The sequence below is a fragment of the Enhydra lutris genome, unplaced genomic scaffold (genome assembly GCF_002288905.1).
Source record: "Enhydra lutris kenyoni isolate GAN:26980312 unplaced genomic scaffold, ASM228890v2 scaffoldscaffold46, whole genome shotgun sequence".
NCBI lineage: Eukaryota > Metazoa > Chordata > Mammalia > Carnivora > Mustelidae > Enhydra > Enhydra lutris.
In genome coordinates this window covers 6,647,642-6,669,970 of record NW_019154130.1, presented here as the reverse complement: position 1 = coordinate 6,669,970, position 22,329 = coordinate 6,647,642, and the positions used below count along the sequence as shown (strand labels likewise).

General features: G+C 37.0%; 1 protein-coding gene across 4 annotated transcripts in view; it reads right to left on the bottom strand.

The window, feature by feature from the left end:
- The window catches only part of LOC111156388 (intraflagellar transport 81), a 209,352-nt gene that overhangs the window by 53,895 nt on the left and 133,128 nt on the right, over positions 1 to 22,329 (bottom strand). For all 4 annotated transcript variants that reach the window (XM_022517230.1, XM_022517231.1, XM_022517232.1 and 1 more), the window contains one exon: positions 19,367 to 19,513. In XM_022517230.1, the coding sequence (XP_022372938.1) occupies positions 19,367 to 19,513 (147 nt within the window). The remainder of the gene's footprint in view (positions 1 to 19,366; positions 19,514 to 22,329) is intronic.

The following is a 22,329-nucleotide window of genomic DNA, read 5'->3' as shown; positions in this document are numbered from 1 at the left end:
TCTAGGGGCCCCTGGGTGGCTCAGTGGGTTAAGGCCTCTGCCTTCGGCTCAGGTCATAATCCCGGGGTCCTGGGATCGAGCCCCACATTGGGCTCTCTGCTCAGCAGGGAGCCTGCTTCCCTTCCTCTCTCTCTGCCCTGCCTCTCTGCCTACTTGTGATCTTTGTCAGTCAGATAAATAAATAAAATCTTTAAAAAAAAAAGTTATAACTACTCTAATGGAAAGACCCCACTATTAACCAATACCAACTATAGTCTGGAAAAGCATATAAAATGAATAGGAATCAAAGGTATTCATTCGATAAACAGTACTTACTATTATGTACTAGGCACTGTGCCAGACACAGAAAATACAACTCTAAACAAGATACTCAGAAGACTTGCCCTCACCAAGCTTAAGGAAATAGTGGCAAAAACAAACACTGAACTGATGTTTACAATGATGGTGAATATTATGAAGAAGTAAAATGGTCCTGAGAATAAATAATAGGAGTTTAACGTGGGTTGGGAGGAAGGCAGGAAAGGTGGGTTTTGGGATTTAGAGGAGGTGGATTATGGCAAGCTTCTCAAAATAATTACGTATAAGCCAAGACTGAAGAAGTAAGAGTGTGTTGGAGGAAGGAGGAAGAGGCAAAGAATAACATTCCAGGTAGAGGAAACAGAAGGTGTAAAGATCCTGGCTCATTAAAAGTATTGCTTGATAGAAGAAGCAAATGCCAGAAGCAAATGTGAGAAATTTTATGGTATTTCTGAAACAGAACATAATACTTTTTTAAAAAAATCCTTCCTCTTCTGTACCATTGTACTAGTAATTTTCAGATTTTTTAAAACTACATAAAATAATTTTTCTTCCTGCTTTTCCTTTTATTAACTACATTATAAAGAAAATTTCCAAGTAAGGATTTGGCCTATTATTTTTTTAAAAGATTTTATTTATTTATTTGACAGGCAGAGATCACAAGCAGGCAGAGAGAGAGAGAGGAGGAAGCAGGCTTCCTGCTGAGCAGAGAGCCCGACGTGAGGCTAGATCCCAGGACCCTGGCAGAGGCTTTAACCCACTGAGCCACCCAGGCTCCCCTGGCTTATTATTATTATTATTATTATTATTATTTTAAAGATTTTATTTATTTACTTGACAGAGATTACAAGTAGGCAGAAAGGCAGGCAGAAAGAGGAGGAAGCGGGCTCCCCACTGAGCAGAGAGCCTGATGTGGGGCTCGATCCCAGGACCCTGAGATCATGACCTGAGCTGAAGGCAGGGGCTTTAACCCACTGAGCCACCCAGGTGCCCCCCTGGCCTATCATTTTTAAGCACATTACTTCAAAACAAATTAAGTTTCCATTTTACCTAATACAAGGTAATTTTTTTGAAATTTTTATTTTTATTTTTTAAAGATTTTATTTATTTATTTTAGAGAGAGAAAGTGTGAGCAGGGGAAGGATAAAAGAAGGAGGGAGGGGCGCCTGGGTAGCTCAGTGGGTTGGGCCGCTGCCTTCGGCTCAGGTCATGATCTCGGTGTCCTGGGATCGAGCCCCGCGTCGGGCTCTCTGCTCAGCGGGGAGCCTGCTTCCTCCTCTCTCTCTGCCTGCTTGTGATCTCTCTCTGTCAAATAAATAAATAAAATCTTTAAAAAAAAAAAAAAGAAGGAGGGAGAGGGAGAAAGAGTCTCAAACAGACTCTGTGCTGAGCATGGAACCTGATGTGGGGCTTGATCTCATGACCCCAAAATCATGACCTGAGACGAAATCAAGAGTCAGATGCTTTAACGAACTAAGCCACCCAGACACCCCATTACTTTTATTATTTATAAAATAATTTATAACTCTTCCCAAGTTAGCCTTTAAAAGGATTGGGTATTAAAAAGGCTAAGATGTTCAAAGAAATACCTTGGAGGGGAGTCTGGATGGCTCAATAGGTTAAGTGTCCAACTCCTGATTTTAGCTAAGTTCATGATCTCAGGGTCATGAGTTCAAGTGCCATGACAGGCTCTGTGCTGGGCGTGGAGACAGCTTAAGATTTTCTCTCTCAGGGGTGCCTGAGTGGCTCAGTCGTTCAGCATCTGCCTTCGGCTCAGGTCATTTTCCCAGGGTCCTGGGATCGAGCCCCACATCGGGCTCCCTGCTCAGTGGGAAGCCTGCTTTGCTCACTCCCACTCCCCCCACTTGTGTTCCCTCTCTCTCTGTCTCTCTCTCTCTGTGTCAAATAAATAAACAAAATCTTTAAAAAAAAAAAGATTTTCTCTCTCACTATCCCTCTGTCCCTCCCCCTCTAAATAATAATAATAAGGTAATTAACATATAACTAAAATTTTGGAAAACAGGAAAAATTCACTCAAAGCCACTATTCCAGTGCAAGTTCTACTACCATGTTGCTATTTTTCCTTCTAATTTTTAAGGCTAACCATAAGGCCAATAATTCAAGTTGTAAGGTAGTAAAATAGGGAGCACAGCATTTCTAAAATTTAGTAGGAGATTTTTTTTCCTTAAAGACTTGATTGATTTTTCAGTACAAAGTCCTCGACAATAGTAAGATTAAAAATTCTTCACATAAAAATAACCATCTAATTCCTAGTTTAGACATCTTTTAAAACTTGACTAAAACTTTGAAAGAATGAAGAAGCCACTGTGTTTTCATAGAAGGAAGTTCAAAATATTTTTCTACCCATGATTAACCTAGTTTTAATAGTAACAAATCCAGCCCACACACAGCAAATTATCAGTGGCTGGATTATAGGAATAGTTTAAAAATTTAAGTCATACCAATGTACCTAGAGTCCAATAACCTGCAATTTTTCCTTTTAAAGAATAAATGTGTAAGCCTGACATAACCACAGACTCAGGATACCTAGAGTAACTATATGTTCTATTAAAAGTGTCCTGGGCAAAGTGCCCAAAGTGAAATCAACCCTGTTCATCTGCTATCTTCTGTATTATCTAGGCCAATTTTTCCCTTTTTTATCTTGCTGTGCTCCAGAATTATTTTTAAAAGCTAAAACCTATAAATATTTTTGGTGGAAGAACAAACCCACCAATTACTCAATATGCTCTATGATAATTGGTTATTATTTGACATTCACAGGACAAACTACCTAAGGGAAGGGTAGTTTCGGCCAGATTAATGATGGTTATATACAATTAAACAATAGGCGGCCATCAAAGTACTCTAAGGAATCCACTACTCTGGAAGAATTAGAGGCAAGAAAACACATTATCAAATGTTTTTCCTCCACTAGAAGTTTCTTCTCACAATCATTTGGATTTTAGGTTATTTCTGAATTTTCAAGTTAATAAAAAAGGATGAATATATTGAAGCTAAAACATCAGAAACATATTTTTTAAAAGATTTCTTATTTATTTATTTGACACAGAGAGAGAGAGAGAGGCAGTGAGAGAGGGCACACAAACAGGGGGAGTGGGAGAGGGAGAAGCAGGTTTCCCACCAAACAGGGAACCCAACGTGGGGCTTGATCCCAGGACCAAGCAGAAGGCAGATGCTTAATGAATGAGCCACTCAAGCGCCCCCAGAAACATTTTTAGCAATTTCTATAGGACATACTTCAAGAAATGGTCAGAAGGAAATAAGGTTTTGATATAGTTTGTCAAACTGCCCTTCAAAGGCTGTTTATAGTACTTTTAATAATTGTCAACTTGATAATTAAAATAGTATTTTACTTTTTATTTGCATTTCTTTATTAAGGAAATACACTTTTTTGGTCATGTTCATTACTAATCTGGGGTAATTTAAAAAAACGATTTGCCTATTTCTGTCCCACTTTTTTTTTTTTTTTAAGATTATTTATTTATTTTTTTGACAGAGAGAGAGAGAGAGAGCACAAGTAGGCAGAGCAGCAGGCAGAGGGAGAGGGAGAAGCAGGCTCCCCGCCGAGCAGGGAGCCCGATGCGGTGCTCAATCCCAGGACCCTGGGACCACGACCCGAGCCAAAGGCAGACACTCAACCGACTGAGCCACCCAGGCGCCCCCTCTGGCCCACTTTTTAATTGGAGGTTTTAATTTCTCCATGGCTCTGTAACAGGGCTTCTCAAACTATTTGGTCTCAGGAACACTTTATGTATTTTTAGAATTATTAAAGCTCTCAAAGGGATTTTGTTTATGTAGACTGCTGCTGTGGCTAATCTGAGGGAAAAGAATACAATTTCAACTAATGGACCCCTCACTTCATAACACATAAAAATCAATTCCAACTGGATTGCAGACTTAAATGTGAAAGACAAAACTAAATATCTTTTAGAATATAAGGAAATATCGCCATACCTTTGAGATAGGAAAGGATTTCTTTTTTTTTTTTTTTTAAAGATTTTATTTATTTATTTGACAGAGAGAGATCACAAGTAGGCAGAGAGGCAGGCAGAGAGAGAGAGAGAGAGAGAGAGAGAGGAAGAGAAGCAGGCTCCCTGCTGAGCAGAGAGCCCGATACGGAACTCAATCCCAGGACCCTGGAATCATGACCTGAGCCGAAGGCAGAGGCTTTAACCCACTGAGCCACGCAGGCACCCCAGAACAGAATTTTTTAAAAAAGATTTTATTTATTTATTTGACAGAGAGAAAGAGAGCGCAAAAGTGGGGGAAGTGGGAGGCAGAGGGAGAGGTAGAAGCAGGCTCCCTGATGAGCAGAAAGCCAAACTCAGGGCTCAAAACCAGGACCCTGGGATCATGACCTGAACCGAAGGCAGAGACCTACCAACTAAGCTACCCAGGCACAAGAAAAATTTCCAGAACTGAAGGATATAAAATAAGATTCCAAACTGAAAGGACCACTAGAATTCCCAGCTCGATGAAAGATGAAAAGATTATTTAAGCCCATAACCTTAAAAATTTAGAAAATCAGAGGTATGAACTATGAACGACTGTGGACTCTGAGAAACGAACAGGGTTTTGGAGGGGTTGGGTGAGCCTGGTGGTGGGTATTAAGGAGGGCATGTATTGCATGGAGCACTGGGTGTGGTGCATAAACAATGAATATTAGAACACTGAAAAATTAAATTAAAAGAAAAAAACAAAACAAAACAAAACAAAACAAAAAGGGGCTTTCCTGTCAGGGGCAGAAAGGAAGGAAAGGAGGGGCCAGCAGTCAGGGCCAGGCAATTGGGCCATGGTCACAAGAGGTTTGGGTTTAATTTCATATTTCTCATTCAAAACAAACCAACTACTTGCCAAAAAAATTGCATGTCTTTCCTATTTTGTATGTGTGTATATGAGAAAGAATAAAGAACAGTGAGAGAGAATTAAAAAAAAAAAGAAAAAGAAAATCAGAGGTAAAGAGAGAATCCCAAAAGTTTTGAGAAGAGGTAAAATAACAATAGTAACAATAAAAGGTTGCATCGAAGGACTAGAAATTAAAACAGCCTCAGACAGCAACACTGAATACTTGAAGGCAATAGAACAATGTCTTCAAAATTCTCAGGGAAAAAGATTTCCAACCAGAATTTGTCACTCGGTCAAACTATCAATCATGTATGAAATGGAGTAAAGACAAAATGGAATTAAGACAGATGGAGTAGGGGTGCCTGAGTGGCTCAGTGGGTTAAGCCTCTGCCTTCAGCTCAGGTCATGATCTCAGGGTCCTGGGATCGAGCCCCACATCAGGCTCTCTGCTCAGCAGGGAGCCCGCTTCTCCCTCTCTGCCTGCCTCTCTGCCTACTTGTGATTTCTCTCTCTGTCAAATAAATAAAATAAAATCTTAAAAAAAAAAAAAAAAGACAGATGGAAGAAAGACAGTTTTACCCAAGCAAGATTCTAAAAAAATGTACCTTCCAAATCTCTCTTTTTCAGGTACATTCTCTATTACAACCAGGAAATAAACTAAGAAAGAGAAGACTTGGGAGATGTGGAAAGCAAGGGATCCAAAACAGGAAAATGGTTAAAAGAAATTTCCAGGATGATGAAATATGAAGCCCTAGATTACAGTTTACAGCAGGCCTACAGTTCACAATAAGTCTAGATATAAATCTTCTGACTGGAACAGAAGAATGAGAGGGACTTCAAAGAGACTACACCTAAGGCTTATAAAATATAATTAATAGATTACTGTGTTTGAGCATATGCCATATTAAGATAAATTGTACAGTTCTATCAGAAGGTCTGGAGCTGAGAGGGTGATACATACATGAAAAAACTAACCAAACAAAAACAAAACAATGAGGTCAGTATTAATTTTTTTTAAAGTGTACGAGAAAGGATATGTAATTATAGTATACTATGTGGCTCAGCTGTAAACTGTATTTCTACAATTATCATAATGAATATAATAAGTAATGATTTAACCAAAAATTATAGTTACATTGGGAGGCTCTAACGAATGGAAGGGTGGGTATGGAGGTAGACAGGGAATGGAAAGTGTAGGGCTAAATCCTCATTTCCTGTGGTAGTATATCCAAAATTAAAAAAAAAAATTTAAGTTTCAGTACAAACATGTTATTTAGAAATGCAGAAGTAAATACTACAAGAAACAAACAAAGGCATTAAGAGTGATTGCCTCGGGGCGCCTGGGTGGCTCAGTGGGTTAAAGCCTCTGCCTTGGGCTTGGGTCATGATCCCGGAGTCCTGGGATTGAGCCCCACATCGGACTCTCTGCTCCGCAGGGAGCCTGCTTCCTCCTCTCTCTCTGCCTGCCTCTCTGCCTACTTGTGATCTCTGTCAAATAAATAAATAAAATTTAAAAAAAAAAAAAAAAGAGTGATTGCCTCAAGGAAAAATGACTTGGGAATGTGAAAGGGGATCATTATTTTCATTATAAGCTTTGTAGTACTGTTTTACTTTTTAAACTACATATTTGTATCAATCTAAAAAAAGTGTAATTAAATTAAAAATACAACCCACTTCAAAGAGAGCCCATCACCAACAAAAACCTAACAGCTGATATTTGAATAGACTTTGAGTATTAAAAATTAAATTTACTCATAATTTCATGTTATAACAATTTATATGAGCAAATAGTCACAAATAATTTCATTTAGACCTTAATCATTAATGTCTTAGGAGTAGTACAACAAGGTCACAGAAGCAGTTCAGAGAGGTGTTAAGATCATGGAGTCAGAGAAATGTCATTTCAAATCCTGGCTCTACCACTTAAGGAGACCTTAGGCAATTACTGTTTTGTCTTTATATAACCAATTCAACTGAAATTTTTAAAAAAGGAGGTAACAATACTTATCTTAGAGTGATATGAAAATATATGTAAGGCAATTAGCACAATGCCTAGTGTAGCATTCAATAAATAGGAGCTATCGTTATAATTAATTATGCCACAATGGTTTAATAAAATAAAGCAAATTATTGACCTAAACATCTACAATTATTAAGAACCATAATTGCCACCCTATAGTAGCCAATTTTTTTTTAAGATTTTATTTATTCATTTGACAGAGAGAGAGAGAGAGAGAGAGAGATCACAAGTAGGCAGAGAGGCAGCAGAGAGAAAGGGAGGGAAGCAGGCTCCCTGCTGAGCAGAGAGCCCAATGCGGGGGCTCGATCCCAGGGCCCTGAGATCATGACCTGAGCCGAAGGCAGAGGCTTAACCCACTGAGCCACCCAGGTGCCCCTATAGTAGCCAATTCTTGAAGATAATTTATTACAATGTAAAGAGCTTTTAGAACCTCTGAAGATCAAACCATACAATGTTACCATTAAAAAATGAATGATTGGGCACCTGGGAGGCTCAGTGGTTAAGGCCTCTGCCTTCAGCTCAGGTCATGATCTCAGGGTCCTGGGATCAAGTCCTGTGTCGGGCTCTCTGCTCAGCGGAGAGCCTGCCTCCTCCTCCTCTCTCTCTCTGCCTGCCTCTCTGCCTGCTCGTGATCTGTCAAATAAAAAAAAAAAAAAAATTAAAAAAAAAAAAGAATGATTATTTGTCTAAAATAAAACTGGTAGTTTTTAAATAAAATCTATAAAATATACTAAAATTCTATAAAAATCAAATAATGGATAGTGATTAATAATGTCTGTCATTCTGTTTGAATATAGTGGAGTACCTAGAAAATAAGAGATGATTACTGTTTCTTCTAAATAGTAAAGAAGAAAGCAATGTCAAGTAATTAGACTAAGCAGAAAAGTAAAAATCTAGGTGTGATGGATGCTCCTGAGAACTAAAATAGAATAATTACTACTGCAAGCAATTACAAATTGATATACTCTCAGTACAACTATGTAAAATTTTATATATATATAAATATATGTAAATATAACATATATATAAATATATGTAAATATATAAAATATATGTAAATATAACATATATATAAATATATGTAAATATATAAAATATATGTAAATATAACATATATTTATACATGCATGTCAAGACTGGGAGAGAATTAAGAAATTAAAATAGCTGTTGTATAGGGCAGATAAAGAGTTATGAATGAATTTTGGGGGACTTATTTTTTAAATACTTAATTTTAAAAATAATTTTTAATGAATTTTAAAATTTATTATTATTTTTTTAATAAACATATAATGTATTTTTATCCCCAGGGGTACAGGTCTGTGAATCGCCAGGTTTATACACTTCACAGCACTCACCATAGCACATACCCTCCCCAATGTTCATATCCCTAAAAATAATTTTTAAAGGAACTCTGGCATAGGCGATAAGCAACAAATTCTTGGACATCAAGGAGAAGCTTTCTATAGTGCACTATAGCAGGTTAATAAAGCAAATTTGTCATTACAGTGAACTACAAAGCTTGCCACTGTGCAGCAAGGTCCATTATAGCAACTATTACTAATCATTTGGACCAATATACATTTGTTTTTTTTTTTTTTTTTAAAGATTTTATTTATTTATTTGTCAGAGAGAGAGAGGGAGAGCGAGCGAGCACAGGCAGACAGAATGGCAGGCAGAGGCAGAGGGAGAAGCAGGCTCCCTGACGAGCAAGGAGCCCGATGTGGGACTCGATCCCAGGACGCTGGGATCATGACCTGAGCCGAAGGCAGCTGCTTAACCAACTGAGCCACCCAGGCGTCCCTGGACCAATATACATTTGTAACCTAAATCTGACATTAATGAAAGAACAGCCATCACTTTAAATGCTGAGATCAATAAGATTAAAGCTTTATAGAGCTAGCTTCTAGCTTCAGGGCTAATTTTACAGATTTCTTTGTGATCCAAATGGAATTTGCCAGATGTTCTTTCTCTTTTTATCCATTTAATATCTTTTAGAACCTTTACTAGTAATGATCTAAATCTGGGCTAGCTTTTTAAATGGACAAGCAGCTTATTTCTTTACGTATGTAACCATTTACAAATGCTTTTCAAGCTTATCTGGAACTCAAAAGCATTATTAGATTCCAGGCATCATTCTGAATATTTATGAAGAAATAAGCATCTCTTTGCTCCTGCTGCAAATTTTCCACCTCAGTATCTGGCATGAAAACTCTTTCCACAGTAACTAGCTATGAGGACCTTACGAAACAACCATAAAATAAATACTTTATATTGTCAAGAACTACAAAAATCTGTTCTTTTGAAAAAGCACTATTTCCCTTTTACAGGGAAGGAAACCCATAGAGAAATCAGTACAACCTACCAAATTTCAGCAAGTTGGAAAAACTGCACTAGAGTGAGTATTTCTGTCCTCAAATCCTGTTAGTCCAATATGCATGCTATTTTCCATTTCTTAATTAAATCACATTTTTGTCAGTTACTTCATCAAATGATTTTTTTAAGCATGGAAAACTACAGAAAAAGGACCAAGAGAATCAGGTGTCACATAAGATAACACCAACTGTTCAAGAGTAGCATGAATATGTCCAATGACCACAATTTTTTTCACCCATTTGTGTCTTCTATTCTGTCTGAATTCAGACTTGTAGAAAACCCAAAGAGGCTGTCTTTTCATGTTATGCTCCAATAAATCATTTGGATTCCCTGAAGTCTGGCCTTAGATATTTGTTCTAAGGCAAAAAAAAAAAAAAAAAAAAAAAAAAAAAAAAAAGTTTCAAAGCAACCTTTGTTTTCTGTTAAAATGATAGTCTTTTCAAATGACCCATCATAACTAGCACCAACATAGACATGCATACAAATACTATTCCAATATTTTGCAACCTGTATTAGGTTTTTAACTTTAAGTCAGAAAATTTGGGGGCACCTGGGTGGCTCAGTTGGTTAAGCATCTGACTCTTGATTTTGGCTCAGGTCCTGATCTCAGGGTCCAAAGATCAAGCCCCCTGCTGGGCTCTACACTCAGAGTGGACCTGCTTGAGATTCTCTCCTCCCTCTGCCTCTGCCCCTCCCCTCACTTGCACTCTCTCAAGTAAGTAGATCTTTTAAAAAAATTTAAAATTAAATTAGAAAATTTTACCAATCCAAGCATAAGCAATATAATTACCTATAAATGGTAGTAGGTAGTTAATTCCTAATTCTTTTGCAAAAGTCTATAATAAGCAATATGATATATGCTGGTAGAAATCTGTCTTAAATGAAACTTGTGGCATAGGAACATCCATCTGTGAAACACAGTTAATCATACCATCCAAGGTCTCTGTGCTTCTATTATAAATCAAATTACCACCACAAAGCTGTTACTATATTAGAGATAATGGATTTTTCAACTGCTGTCCAAGCAGTTAACTCTCAAAACGTTTTGCTATGAAAAGTTTTTAAATTTGGGGTTGCAACTGTGACATTACCTAGATTGCATGCATAATACACTGCTTCTATGACAGTGAATTGAGCCAAATTTATTTGATTCTGTTTTGTTCCATCTCTTGGGAAATTTTAGGGGCCTCGGGTCCTGCTATGAACTCTAAAGAGTGTAATATGATTTGAAAGGTTCTAAAAATATCACAGGTTTGCCTGGGCTCACTGAGAAGGGTGGATGATTCAATTACAAGTGTCAAAATTTGATTCCTAATTTTTCAGGATCTGACAGCTGCAACAAACCTTGCCAGGATTCCCTTATCTTCACTGTGCTTCTCTTTGAAGTATTTAAAGAAGATTTCATAATCTTTGCAATTTAGCTCTAGGATTTCTATCGGTAGCTGTAGAATGAATTGGTGGGATCTTTCTAAAGCTTCTTATAAACACTATTTGACCAAGCACATTTTTAAAGCAGTCATAACTACAAAACAGGGGAGCCTCTTATAATGGTTAGGGAACTAAACACAGTGGACTCTATACTCATACACTACCAACCAGGAGTGAACTTTCATTGCATGAAGTGCCAAGAGAACCTTAACCAGAGGTTCATCTGTTGCTATAAAAAAGTTCAGACCCTGGGGCGCCTGGGTGGCTCAGTCAGTTGAGTGACTGCCTCTTGGTTTCAGATCAGGTCGTGGTCTCATGGGTGATGGGATCGAGCCCCACATAAGGCTCCATGCTTGGGAGGGAGTCTACTTGAAAATTTCTCCCTCTGTCCCTCCCCCAGCCACTCTAAAATATATAAATAAATCTTAAAAAAAAAAAAAAAGCTCAGAACCAAAAGGCATGTATTTATTTGAATGACAACTCTAGGAAGAGTACCAGCACTGCATCATTAGGGCTCATTTTTTTGTTTGCTTTTTCAAATAATTAAAGCAGAGATTCAGAGATATCAAGATGACTAAGATGGGAAAGATCAGTAGCTATGCGGGACTACTATAAGAGAGAAAGACTCTCTTCTTTGCTCTTCCATTAAGAGAGATAGTCATCTCACTCAAATTGCCTCCTATGAAATAGCAAAATTTGTACTTACCAAAGAATTAACGGAGGCTAACAGATTAAATGGCAAATTTAGGTTTGTGGTCAGGTATCTAAAAACAACTTATCTGAGACAACTGGGTGGCTCAGTCGGTTAAGCATCTGCCTTCGGCTCAGGTCATGATCCCAGAGTCCTGGGATCAAGTCCCAAATTGTGCTCCTTGCTCAGTGGGAAGCCTGCTTCTCCCTCTGCCTGCCACACACACTCCTCTCTCTCTCTCTCTCCCTCTTCCTAATAAATAAATAAAATCTTTTAAAAAATTACTGGGTGATGGACACTGGGGAGGGTATGTGCTATGGTTAGTGCTGTGAATTATAATAATACATTATTCAGAGGTACAGACCTGTACCTCTGAAACAAATAATACATTATATGTTAATAAAAAATTTTTAAAATAAAAAATAAAAATAACTTTATAGAATGAAATATACAACTACAGTTAAGACAAAGAATTAATATAAATATTTTTTCCTATCAACTGAAGCCTACAAAGAAGTGCCAAAACATTTTTAATATTATCACTTTTCTGATGAAAACCTACATATACCTAGATTACACTGTATACTTTCAGATTTCCACACATTTACTAAGTGCCTGTTACATACTGGCTATTAAGTAAATGATGGTGAACAAGAGATAAGCCCCTGCAACCGTGGAGCTTACTGCTTTCTTAGGGGAAGCAGAAACTGAACAAGTGATCTTAAGGGTGTTAAATGTTACAACACACAGGAATAGAGTGCTATGGGAGTACATTTCAGGGTCATGGGGTGAGCTAGGGAAACAATAACAGGGTATTATTCTGGAAGACATGCTCCTTAGTTAAGTTCATCACATTATCTTAAAAAAAAAAAATCATACTGAGGGGCGCCTGGGTGGCTCAGTGGGTTAAGCCTCTGCCTTCGGCTCAGGTCATGATCCCAGGGTCCTGGGATGGAGCCCCACATCGGGCTCTCTGCTCAGCGGGAAGCCTGCTTCCCTCAGCTTTCGCTCTCTACTTGTGATCTCTGTCCGTCAAATAAATAAATAAATAAAATCTTAAAAAAAATCATACTGACTATAGCAACCTTTTATTAACAACTCAGAGTCAAATGTATAACCATTAATTATTATAGTTTGCTATAATTCTGTTTTTCTGTCTCTTCTCACACTGAATCCTCCATAAAGTTAGATAATTCTATGCAAACATTTCAAAAGCACTCCAAATTATGGAAGAACTAAGGTCACTTATTTTAATACTTAAAATCCTGTCCAAATAATTCAAGTTATCATAACTTGGAATAACTGCAATAATTTGTATTTAGAAAGTCCTAAGAGAAAACCACATGAGGATTCTAACTTAGGAGGGAAATTTTGGGGTTATATGGTAATTCTGGGTTTGACTTTTGAAGAATTGTCATACTGTTTTCCACAGCAGTTACACCACTTTATAGACAAGGAACCTGGGCACAGAGCAGTTGGGTAATACGTTGAGGCTGAGGAGCTGATGGTGGCCAAGCAGAGCTCTGCACACAGGTGTTCTGGCTCCAGAGCTGATTCTTTTAACCTGTACAGAATTCTCTTAACCTCCTCATTTACTGACATGGAAAAATCTCCAAGGCATTTTATTAAAAACAAGTTGTACAATACACAAAGTATAAAACTATTTATATTTTTAAAAACCCACAAAACAGTATTATCCAGGTCTATCTTTAGAGAAAGGACTGAAAGGATACACAAAACTGGAAGCAGCAGTTTCTCTCTGGTAAAGGGATTGAAGGACTCAGCAGGTAGTTAAGGAAGACTTTTACTTTATCTGTGTTGTTTGATTTTCATACCACAAGAATGTATTCAAGCATTACTTGTATAAACAGATTTTTTTAAGATTAAAAAAGTTCCAAAACATTGATCCAGTCCAATCTTTTTTCCTACTAAATGCACACTTCTAAAATGTCCCTCATCCAGCTTCTGTCATAATATTTTTAAAAAGTTTTTTTAAAATCTATTTATTTGACAGACAGAGATCACAAGTAGGCAGAGAGGCAGGGGGGGTGGGGGAGAAGCAGGCTCCCTGCTGAGCAGAGAGCCCGATGCGGGGCTTGATCCCAGCACCCCGGGATCATGACCTGAGCCAAAGGCAGAGGGCTTAACCCACTGAGCCACCCAGGTGCCCCTGTCATAATATTTTAAACGTGGAGCACTCTACTTTACCAGCAGCAGCCTGCTTCACCACTGAAGAAAACTTAAGTTGTAGAACTTTTTCCTTATAGTCAATCAAGTATTTTTCTCACCACTGGTCCTAATTCTGCCTTCTGTCAAACAAGAAGCAGACTAATCCATCTGTGTCAGGGGTCCCCAAGACCATCCCGAGGTTCAGTAATCTGCTAAGAGGACTCACAGAACTCAGCATATAGTCATACTCTTGGCAATGCTTTATTACAGTGAAAACATACAAGCAAAACCAGCAAAGGGAAAAGGCACAGGGGTTGAAATCCACAGGAAACCAGGGGCAAGCTTCCAAGAGTCTTCTCCCTTAATTCCTCCAGCAATGAGTTACAACACTATGTGTGAAATGCTGCCAACCAGGTAAGTTCATTAGAGACTCAGCACCCAGACATTTGGTTGGTCATGGAGGCATACTCTCTGCCCAGCCCTTACCAAAAGTCCAAGGTCTGAGAAGCAAAGCAGGTGTTCAACATAAACCACATTCTTTGTATACACAGTTAAGACAGAGTGAGCAATTCTTTTCAGGGAATGGTGGGAATCTTTCTAAATTCCAAGTTCCTAGAAGCTAGCCAAGGGCCAACTTTGCAAACAAGATTTTCTAAGAATAGCAGTTTCAGGTCTAAACCTTAATGAACTCTTTTTTATGCACACAATCCTCTCCATAATCCCTTTGAAATTTAAATGCAATTCTATTATGCCTTTTTTTGTTCTCAGTCAATTCTTTCTATGAAAATTGCCAGATTTTTCATGCATTTTGGTCACCTTCAACTGGATTCTGCCTTGACTATGCCCTTCTTAAAACATAAAAATGTAAAATAGTATTCCAGGCATAATTTCACCATAAATAGGATATTACATTTCTATTAGTGGAGTATAATAATTTGTTTTCTAATGCTGCATTATTCATGGGTGGTGTGTTGAGGTGGCAGGCAAAACTCAAATTCTACAACATTGTGTTCATTATCCTGTTAATTGCATTTTGTTTGTTTCAGCACAATGCTCCTGCCTCCCAAGATGACTTTGAACCCTAATTCTATTATCTCTCTCAGGCTGACTATTCCTTCTAGCCTCCTGTCATGCGAAAATTATTAAGGGTTCTGGAGAGAGACCACCTCAATTCAAATCATGATACTACTATTTACTAGCCATGTGATCTTGGGTAAGTTAGCCAAATCCTCTGTGTGCCTCAGTTCCCATATCTGTAAAAACTAGGAATAATGATCATAACTATCTCTTAGAGTTGTTCAATGAAATAAACGAGATAACATATATAATAAGCCTAGGATGCTGTCTGGCACATTGTAACTGCCTAATAACCATTAACAATTAATCTTAAAATTATTGATAAGAATAATAAATAGGTTGGTATCAAGGACAAAGCTCCATGGCAATCTGGGTAACTTCTCTTACATATGAGAGCATTCAGAATTCTTTGAGAATATCATTCAAAATTCTTTTGAGAATATCGATTCAGCTAGATTTATACTTGGGTTTTTAAATAATTAATTAATTAATTAATTTGACAGAGAGAGAGAGAGAGAGAGAGAGAGAGAACAAGCCAGGGGAGCAGCAGAGGGAGAGGGAGAAGCAGGCTCCCCCCTGAGCAGAAAGCCCAATGTGGGGCTCAATCCTGGGCTCGATTCCAAAACCCTGGGATCATGACCTGAGCCAAAGGCTCAGTCACTTAACTGACTAAGCCACCCAGGCATCCCTATACTTACTACATACTAAAATCCAATCTAAAAAACCTCAAGATATAAAAGACATTCATTATCATCAATTTTTAGTTATGTTAAGAGCCTAGAGTCTCTAAATTTAACCTTCTTATCACCTACCAAATACTGTGTGAAGAGAAAGAAATCAAGATAGACTAGACTGGTAAGAAAACCTTTACCACTAAGAAGATAATTTCAACAGTTCAAGAAATTCCTACCCATGTCAGAAGTCTGGCACAATAAGAGATAAACACATTCCTGTCCTACTGCTGTAATTAAGCAAGGCAATACAATGAAAATGAAATGTTCAAATGATAACCAAAGTATAATGAAAAAGAAGAGCATTTTTAGACACTTCATCTTTTATTAATAAGAAACATCCAGGGAATACTAATGAAAAAGTCTAGGGAGGAACAAATGCCTGTAGCACTTGTCATCTGCAAACAGAAGAGCTAAAATTCTCAGATAAAATGTAACATCTGGAATATTAACTTTAACGGTAGTAGGTAGGAAGCATCAAAATGCATACTTCAATACCCAACTTTAAAAACTGCTAGCTGACCTCTAAAAAGAAAACAACAAAGGAATATAAATTACTATATGTATAGCATTTGTCACATTTATCCTTATTAACACAGTCACATTCTTAAATTTTTCCAAGAAAAGATTAATCAAATAACCACATATGGGTAATCAAGGAACGAAGGTTTACATCCAAACAAATGGCTGTCATACAGCTTCTAGCAAGCTAACAGTTAGTGACTGTCAGACCTGAGTTCAAATCCTTACTCGGCAACTCAATAACTGTGTGACTTTAGGCAAGTTACCTAAATTTCTCTAAGCCTATTTCCCCAATCACGATATGGAGATAATTTTTACCTCACAGGTGTTTTTGAGAGGCTGAATTAGGATATATTGCATGTGTGTTTTATTGTGGTTAAACACACATAGCATAAAATTTACCCTTTCAACTATTTTTAAGTGTACAGTTCTGTGGCATTAAGTGTATTCACATCATTGCACAACCATTATCAAGGATATGTTTTTAAAGGTGGAGCACACAGTAACTGCTCAGTGAATAGCAGCTAAAATGACTCTCATTAGTGTTATCTCATTCTATGTCTGTGCAAATTAGTTATCCATTAAAAAAAACCTATTTCATATTTACTTCTATTGAATTGCACCCATTCTAGGAAATACTAATTTCAAGTTTTAAGCTGTAAACTATATTCTTAGCTTTCAAATTCTTCATTCAAGTGACTGACAAAAATATAAAAATATCAAGAGCTAACAACTACTGAACACTCAGCATGTGCTCATGCTATTCTATGCACTTCTCAGGTATTAACTCATTTAATCTGTACAATAATAATTCTAGGAAGTATACAGTGATAACAGTCACATTTTACAGCTGAGTACAAAGAGGTTACCGAAGCTGCCCAAGGTTAGCCATCTGGTAAGATGACAAAGCCAGGGTTTGCACTCAAACAACCAAATTCTAGAGCCCATGCCCTTAACCATTCCTCTATACCACCTTGCACACATGTAGTAACATGAGGTTCATAGGAATGGTGACTTTCAGATGCCAGATGTTACATGTTGACTGAGCCTTCCAGTTTCCTGGAAGCTTTGACATCCATTATTTCGTGTGTTCCTCATAATGACAATAAAGAGCAATCACCCCATTTTATAGATGGAGAAGTGATTTGCTCAAGGTCATACAGGAACATGTGAATGTGAGAAAGACCTGGATCCCAGGTTGGCCACTTATTACCTATAAGTGCATCTATAATCTCCTTGAGCTTCACTCAATTGTAAAATGTAAATAACAATAACAAGAATATAAGAAGTAAACAAATGTTTGCAAAGCATCTAGCGCAGAGCCTCGTATAAAAACTGCTCAATTAATGTTAGCCCCCCTCTTCCTCATTCTCCTATCTGTGCCTCCTGGTATAGTTATTCTTTCTAAATGCCATGCTACTACTCGATACCCTCTTACCAACTGTGTTAACAGATGGGTGGCAAAAAACATGATTTTTTGGTGATTACCATGTGATACCAAATGAAACCTCACTGAAGTCCAGCTATATTATATAATTTTAAGTATAACAAACTTCCTCCCTTTTGTCCATATGGTCTATCACTTCATCAAAGTAGAAAATAAACTGGTCTACCAAGATTTGTTCTTTACAAAATTATGCTTAATGTTCCCCAATACCTTCTGTTCTTTTAGGTAACTGCCAAATGATTTACTTGGTTTGTTCTAGTTTCTGACCAGATATTGTTTAAAAACCAAGTTGACCTTATCATTGCCAAAGTTATCTCTTTCCCCTTAAAAAAAAAAGTATGCTTTTTCTGTCATCAGACACTTCTCCTATTCACTATAATTGATCAAAACTAAAACCTAATAGGATGGCACTATGTTCTTTCCCCTCACATTTGCACAGAAGGAATATCTAATGCTGAATTTATAAGCACTATTCATGCCAAATGTGGCCACGGTAATTAGTATTTCTTGTCAATTGGGCAGCATTTTCTTAAGAAAAGACAAAAATGGTAGGAGGTAGCATGGTCTCTTATAAAACAAAATTATTGCATAATTAACCTCTGCCCACCCCACCCCAGATTGCAAGGATGTCATGAAGCACACCCTGTTGGCTTCCAAGTAACATTTAAGATATTCCCATCTCTTAAAGCAATCTGGAAGCGGATGTTAAAAGCCAAAGGAATTTTTCAGTCATGTGCTTACTGCTGAAATCTACTACTTTGCAGAAAGCTAACAGCATACTGGGAGGCAACAATCAGAAACACCACAGAGAAAAGTGGTACCGTGGGAACAACTCAAGACTTGTGTGTGGCCAGTGAAGGTCCACTGCCAATTTTGTAACAGTATGAATTTGGTAACTGTTCAAAGACAAAAATGAAGTCTGAATGTGAGCAGCTTTTTGAAGTAGCTTTTGCTGAGGCCTAGTAGCTAAGTAGCTAATATAAAATAAATGAGCTATAAGAAGTGGTAAAATACAGGCAAGGATTAGGAATTAAAATAACACCTATCAATTGATTCACTTTAAAAAAAAAAAAAGCACTGTGCTAAAGACAAGATATTTTGCTTCATTTATTCAATCTTTCTTGAGCTAATTTTATGAAAATGAGATGGGGGATTATATTTTTGGTGCTTAAGTTTAGCCATATATATAAATGACAATGTTACTTGTCCCACTAATCTTACCACTCTGACAGAAGGATAAAGGAAATAACAGCTGTTAAAACATTGTTCAAAAATTAAAGTATATAGCAACACAAGATAGAGTTGTATTTTTAAAATTTACAAGCATCTACAATGAAGTCATTTAAATGGTACAAGTCCCAGTGGCAAAGTAACTTAGTGATATTTTCTCAGCCCTTTCTGGAATGTTTATCAATGAATAAGAATTTTTGTCTTATCTGTTAGTTCCTACTCACTTTGCTTTACTTTTATAACTTAATATTTATAATTAATAAATCCAATATAAGTCTGGTTAATTAAAGAGTAAAAATCTGGAACATTATCTCACAAAGTCACTATGATCTATGTCATTCTAAGCAAGAATATCTTAATATTATTGCAAAGACTTTTCAGTTTTAAATAAATGGGTTTTATAAAATAAAATTAACTTTCCATTACTGATATTCAAGCCAAAAAAGTAAAAAACATGAATGTTTTCAAACAAAAACAATACTCATATCCTTGTCCCATTAGACACCTCAACTTACTTCATCTCCCTTCAAAACTTCAGTGCCATCAAATTCACGGGTCTGATTTGTCTTCACTGACACCTCTCTCTCTAGGTTGGCCAACTTCTCCTTTGCTTCCTGAAGTTCCTCAGCTTTGGCTTCTTTTTTACGAGAAATGATGGATGCCTAATTGAGCATTAAAAATGAACGTAAAATTAGACACACTATCCACTTTCTATTATCTTGTGAAATTATCAATTTTTTAGATTTTATCAAGCTAAATTTTCAATATCAGGTTGGCTTCTCCTAACCAGTACCCTTTGCCCTACTACCTATCATCACCAGTTATCTGTTTAATATGAATATGCAATGTATACTAAATATCAACCCCAAAACATTTGGAAGATAAAAGTCCTGAAAATATAGGCTGTATCAGCAGAAAAACAAAATAGATTAGTAATAAAAATATTAAAATATTGTCAAGTAACTCTCAAATGTTAATGAAGATACTTTCTAGGTACATAAATAGAAGCTTTCCTTAAGTCTTTTATTTTTCTGCATGGTAGGTTCCATTTCACTGAAAGAAAACAAGAATGTTTTATTCTCAAAACTACAACACAGATTATCTTACCTAAATTCAATATCCATACTTTGAAAATGAAATGTTAAAACATCGATTATATTTGGGGCATTCTAATAAATAAAGTGCAGATTTAAAATCAAACATGTGACTCATCAGAATTAGGCAAATGTTTACACAATCCAGATGGCCGTTCTTAGCCATGAACGCAGCACTTTATACTACTAAGCAACTCTTGGGGGATTTCCTTAAATGAACCATGGCTGTACTAGTTTAAGAAAAACATTAGCCAAACTGTCCTCTTAAGTGAAATAGTACAAATATTTTCTTGACACAAATCTGACAGGGGAGGGGAAATCTCTAATGCAAACCCTTTAAACAAGTCTATTTTCTCTGTTTAAAAGATGAAAGACAGGGGTGCCTGGGTGGCTCAGTTGGTTGGGGCCTCTGCGTTCGGCTCGGGTCGTGGTCCTGGGATCCTGGGATCGAGCCCTGCATCAGGCTCTCTGCTCAGTGGGGAGCCTGCTTCCCCCTCCCTCTGCCTGCCTCTCTGCCTACTTATGATCTCTCTCTGTCAAATAAATAAAATCTTTTTAAGAAAATGAAAGACAGATGATGAAGGAATGTTTCTCTCTATGGAGTTATTCCAGCCAAAAAAAGAGAGAGAGAAAGAGAGAAGGAATGATAAGAGTACCAGAACCAGAGAGGAATCAATGGTATACTTCCTTAACATAATAAAAAATAAGTATAAAACTCAGTCCAAACCAGGATCTTATTTAACAGAGAAACTAAATCTGAAATAAGGTAAAAATGCCCACTAACTCCACTATAATTTAGTATTGTGTTGAAGGTATTTGTTCATACCATTAGACTAGAGAAAGCAATTTGAAGCATAAGAATTTGACAGGAAAAGTTGGAATTTTCATAGTATATGATTATAAACCTAAAACACCCAAGAGAATCTATGGGAGAACTAAGTCAAGAAATCAATAACACTTACAGATAAATGAGGAAGAAGACATAAGGAAAGAAAAGCCCTCAATTATAAGAGCAAAAAATAAAATATGTAAGCAAGAGAAGTCTAAAACTTTGAGGGAAAACAAACACTCAAAACAAACCAAAAAATAAACTTGAACAAATGGAGACACATAACATGTTCTTAGATGGGAAGACTCAGATATCATAAAGATGTAAGTTCCGAGGTACAAACCCAACAATTAAAAAATTATTTTTTTTAAGAGCTGGACAAGTGGATAAGAAAGCTTATTGAAAGAACGTACAAATAAGAATTGTAAGGAAAACCCTGAAAAAATACAGCAACTGGGGGCGCCTGGGTGGCTCAGTGGGTTAAGCCTCTGCCTTCAGCTCAGGTCATGATCTCGGGGTCCTGGGATTGAGCCCTGCATCAGGCTATCTGCTCAGTAGGTAACCTGCTTCCCCCTCTCTCTCTGCCTGCCTCTTTGCCTACTTGTGATCTCTCTCTCTGTCAAAAAAATAAATAAAATCTTAAAAAAAAAAAAAAAAAAAGTAAAGCAACTGGAGGTGAAGGTGACTACTTTTATCATTTATTTGAACTAGATTATAAAGCTTCTGTAAATAAGTTTATATGAGTACCTGAACAGACAGGCCAACGTAAAAACAGAAAATACAGAAATAAATCCAACAGCATTTTAAAATTAGAACAGAATCTCAAATCCATAGGGGAAAAAGTGGACTTTTTATTAACTGGTATTAGGACAATTGGATAAATGGATAGCTATATACAATAAATAGCATAATTAGAAAAAAAATTCTAAATAGATCAGAGATTTAAATTAAAAAAAATTAAACAGAGAAGTCCAAAAAGAAAACTTGGGCAAATTTCTCTATAATTTACAAGAGGAGAAAGTATTCCTAAATATGTCTCAAAACCTGAAATAATAAAAGAAAAAAACTATTAAATTTGATTTCATAAAAATAAAGAACTTTTCCATTGGGGCCATAACATTGTAAACAAAGTAAGAAGGCAGGGCACCTGGGTGGTTCAGTAGGTTAAGTGGCTGCCTTTGGCTCAAGCCATGATCCCAGGGTCCTGGGATTGAGTCCCACATCGGGCTCCCTGCTCAGTGAAGAGCCCGCTTCTCCCTCTCCCTCTGCCTACTGCTCTGCCTGCTGCTCTGCCTACTTGTGCTCTCTGTCAAATAAATAAAATCTTTAAACAAAAAACAAAAGTAAAAAGGCAAATACCAAACTGGGGGAAAATGTTAGAATTATAAGCCAGACAAAGAGTAAATATTTCTTTTCTTCTTCTTCTTCTTCTTTTTTTTTTTCAAGTAGGTTCCACACCCAGCATAGAGCCCAACATGGGGCTTGAACTCACGACCCTGAGATCAAGACCTGAGTTGAGATCAAGAGTCGGATGCTTAACTGACTGAGCTGCCCA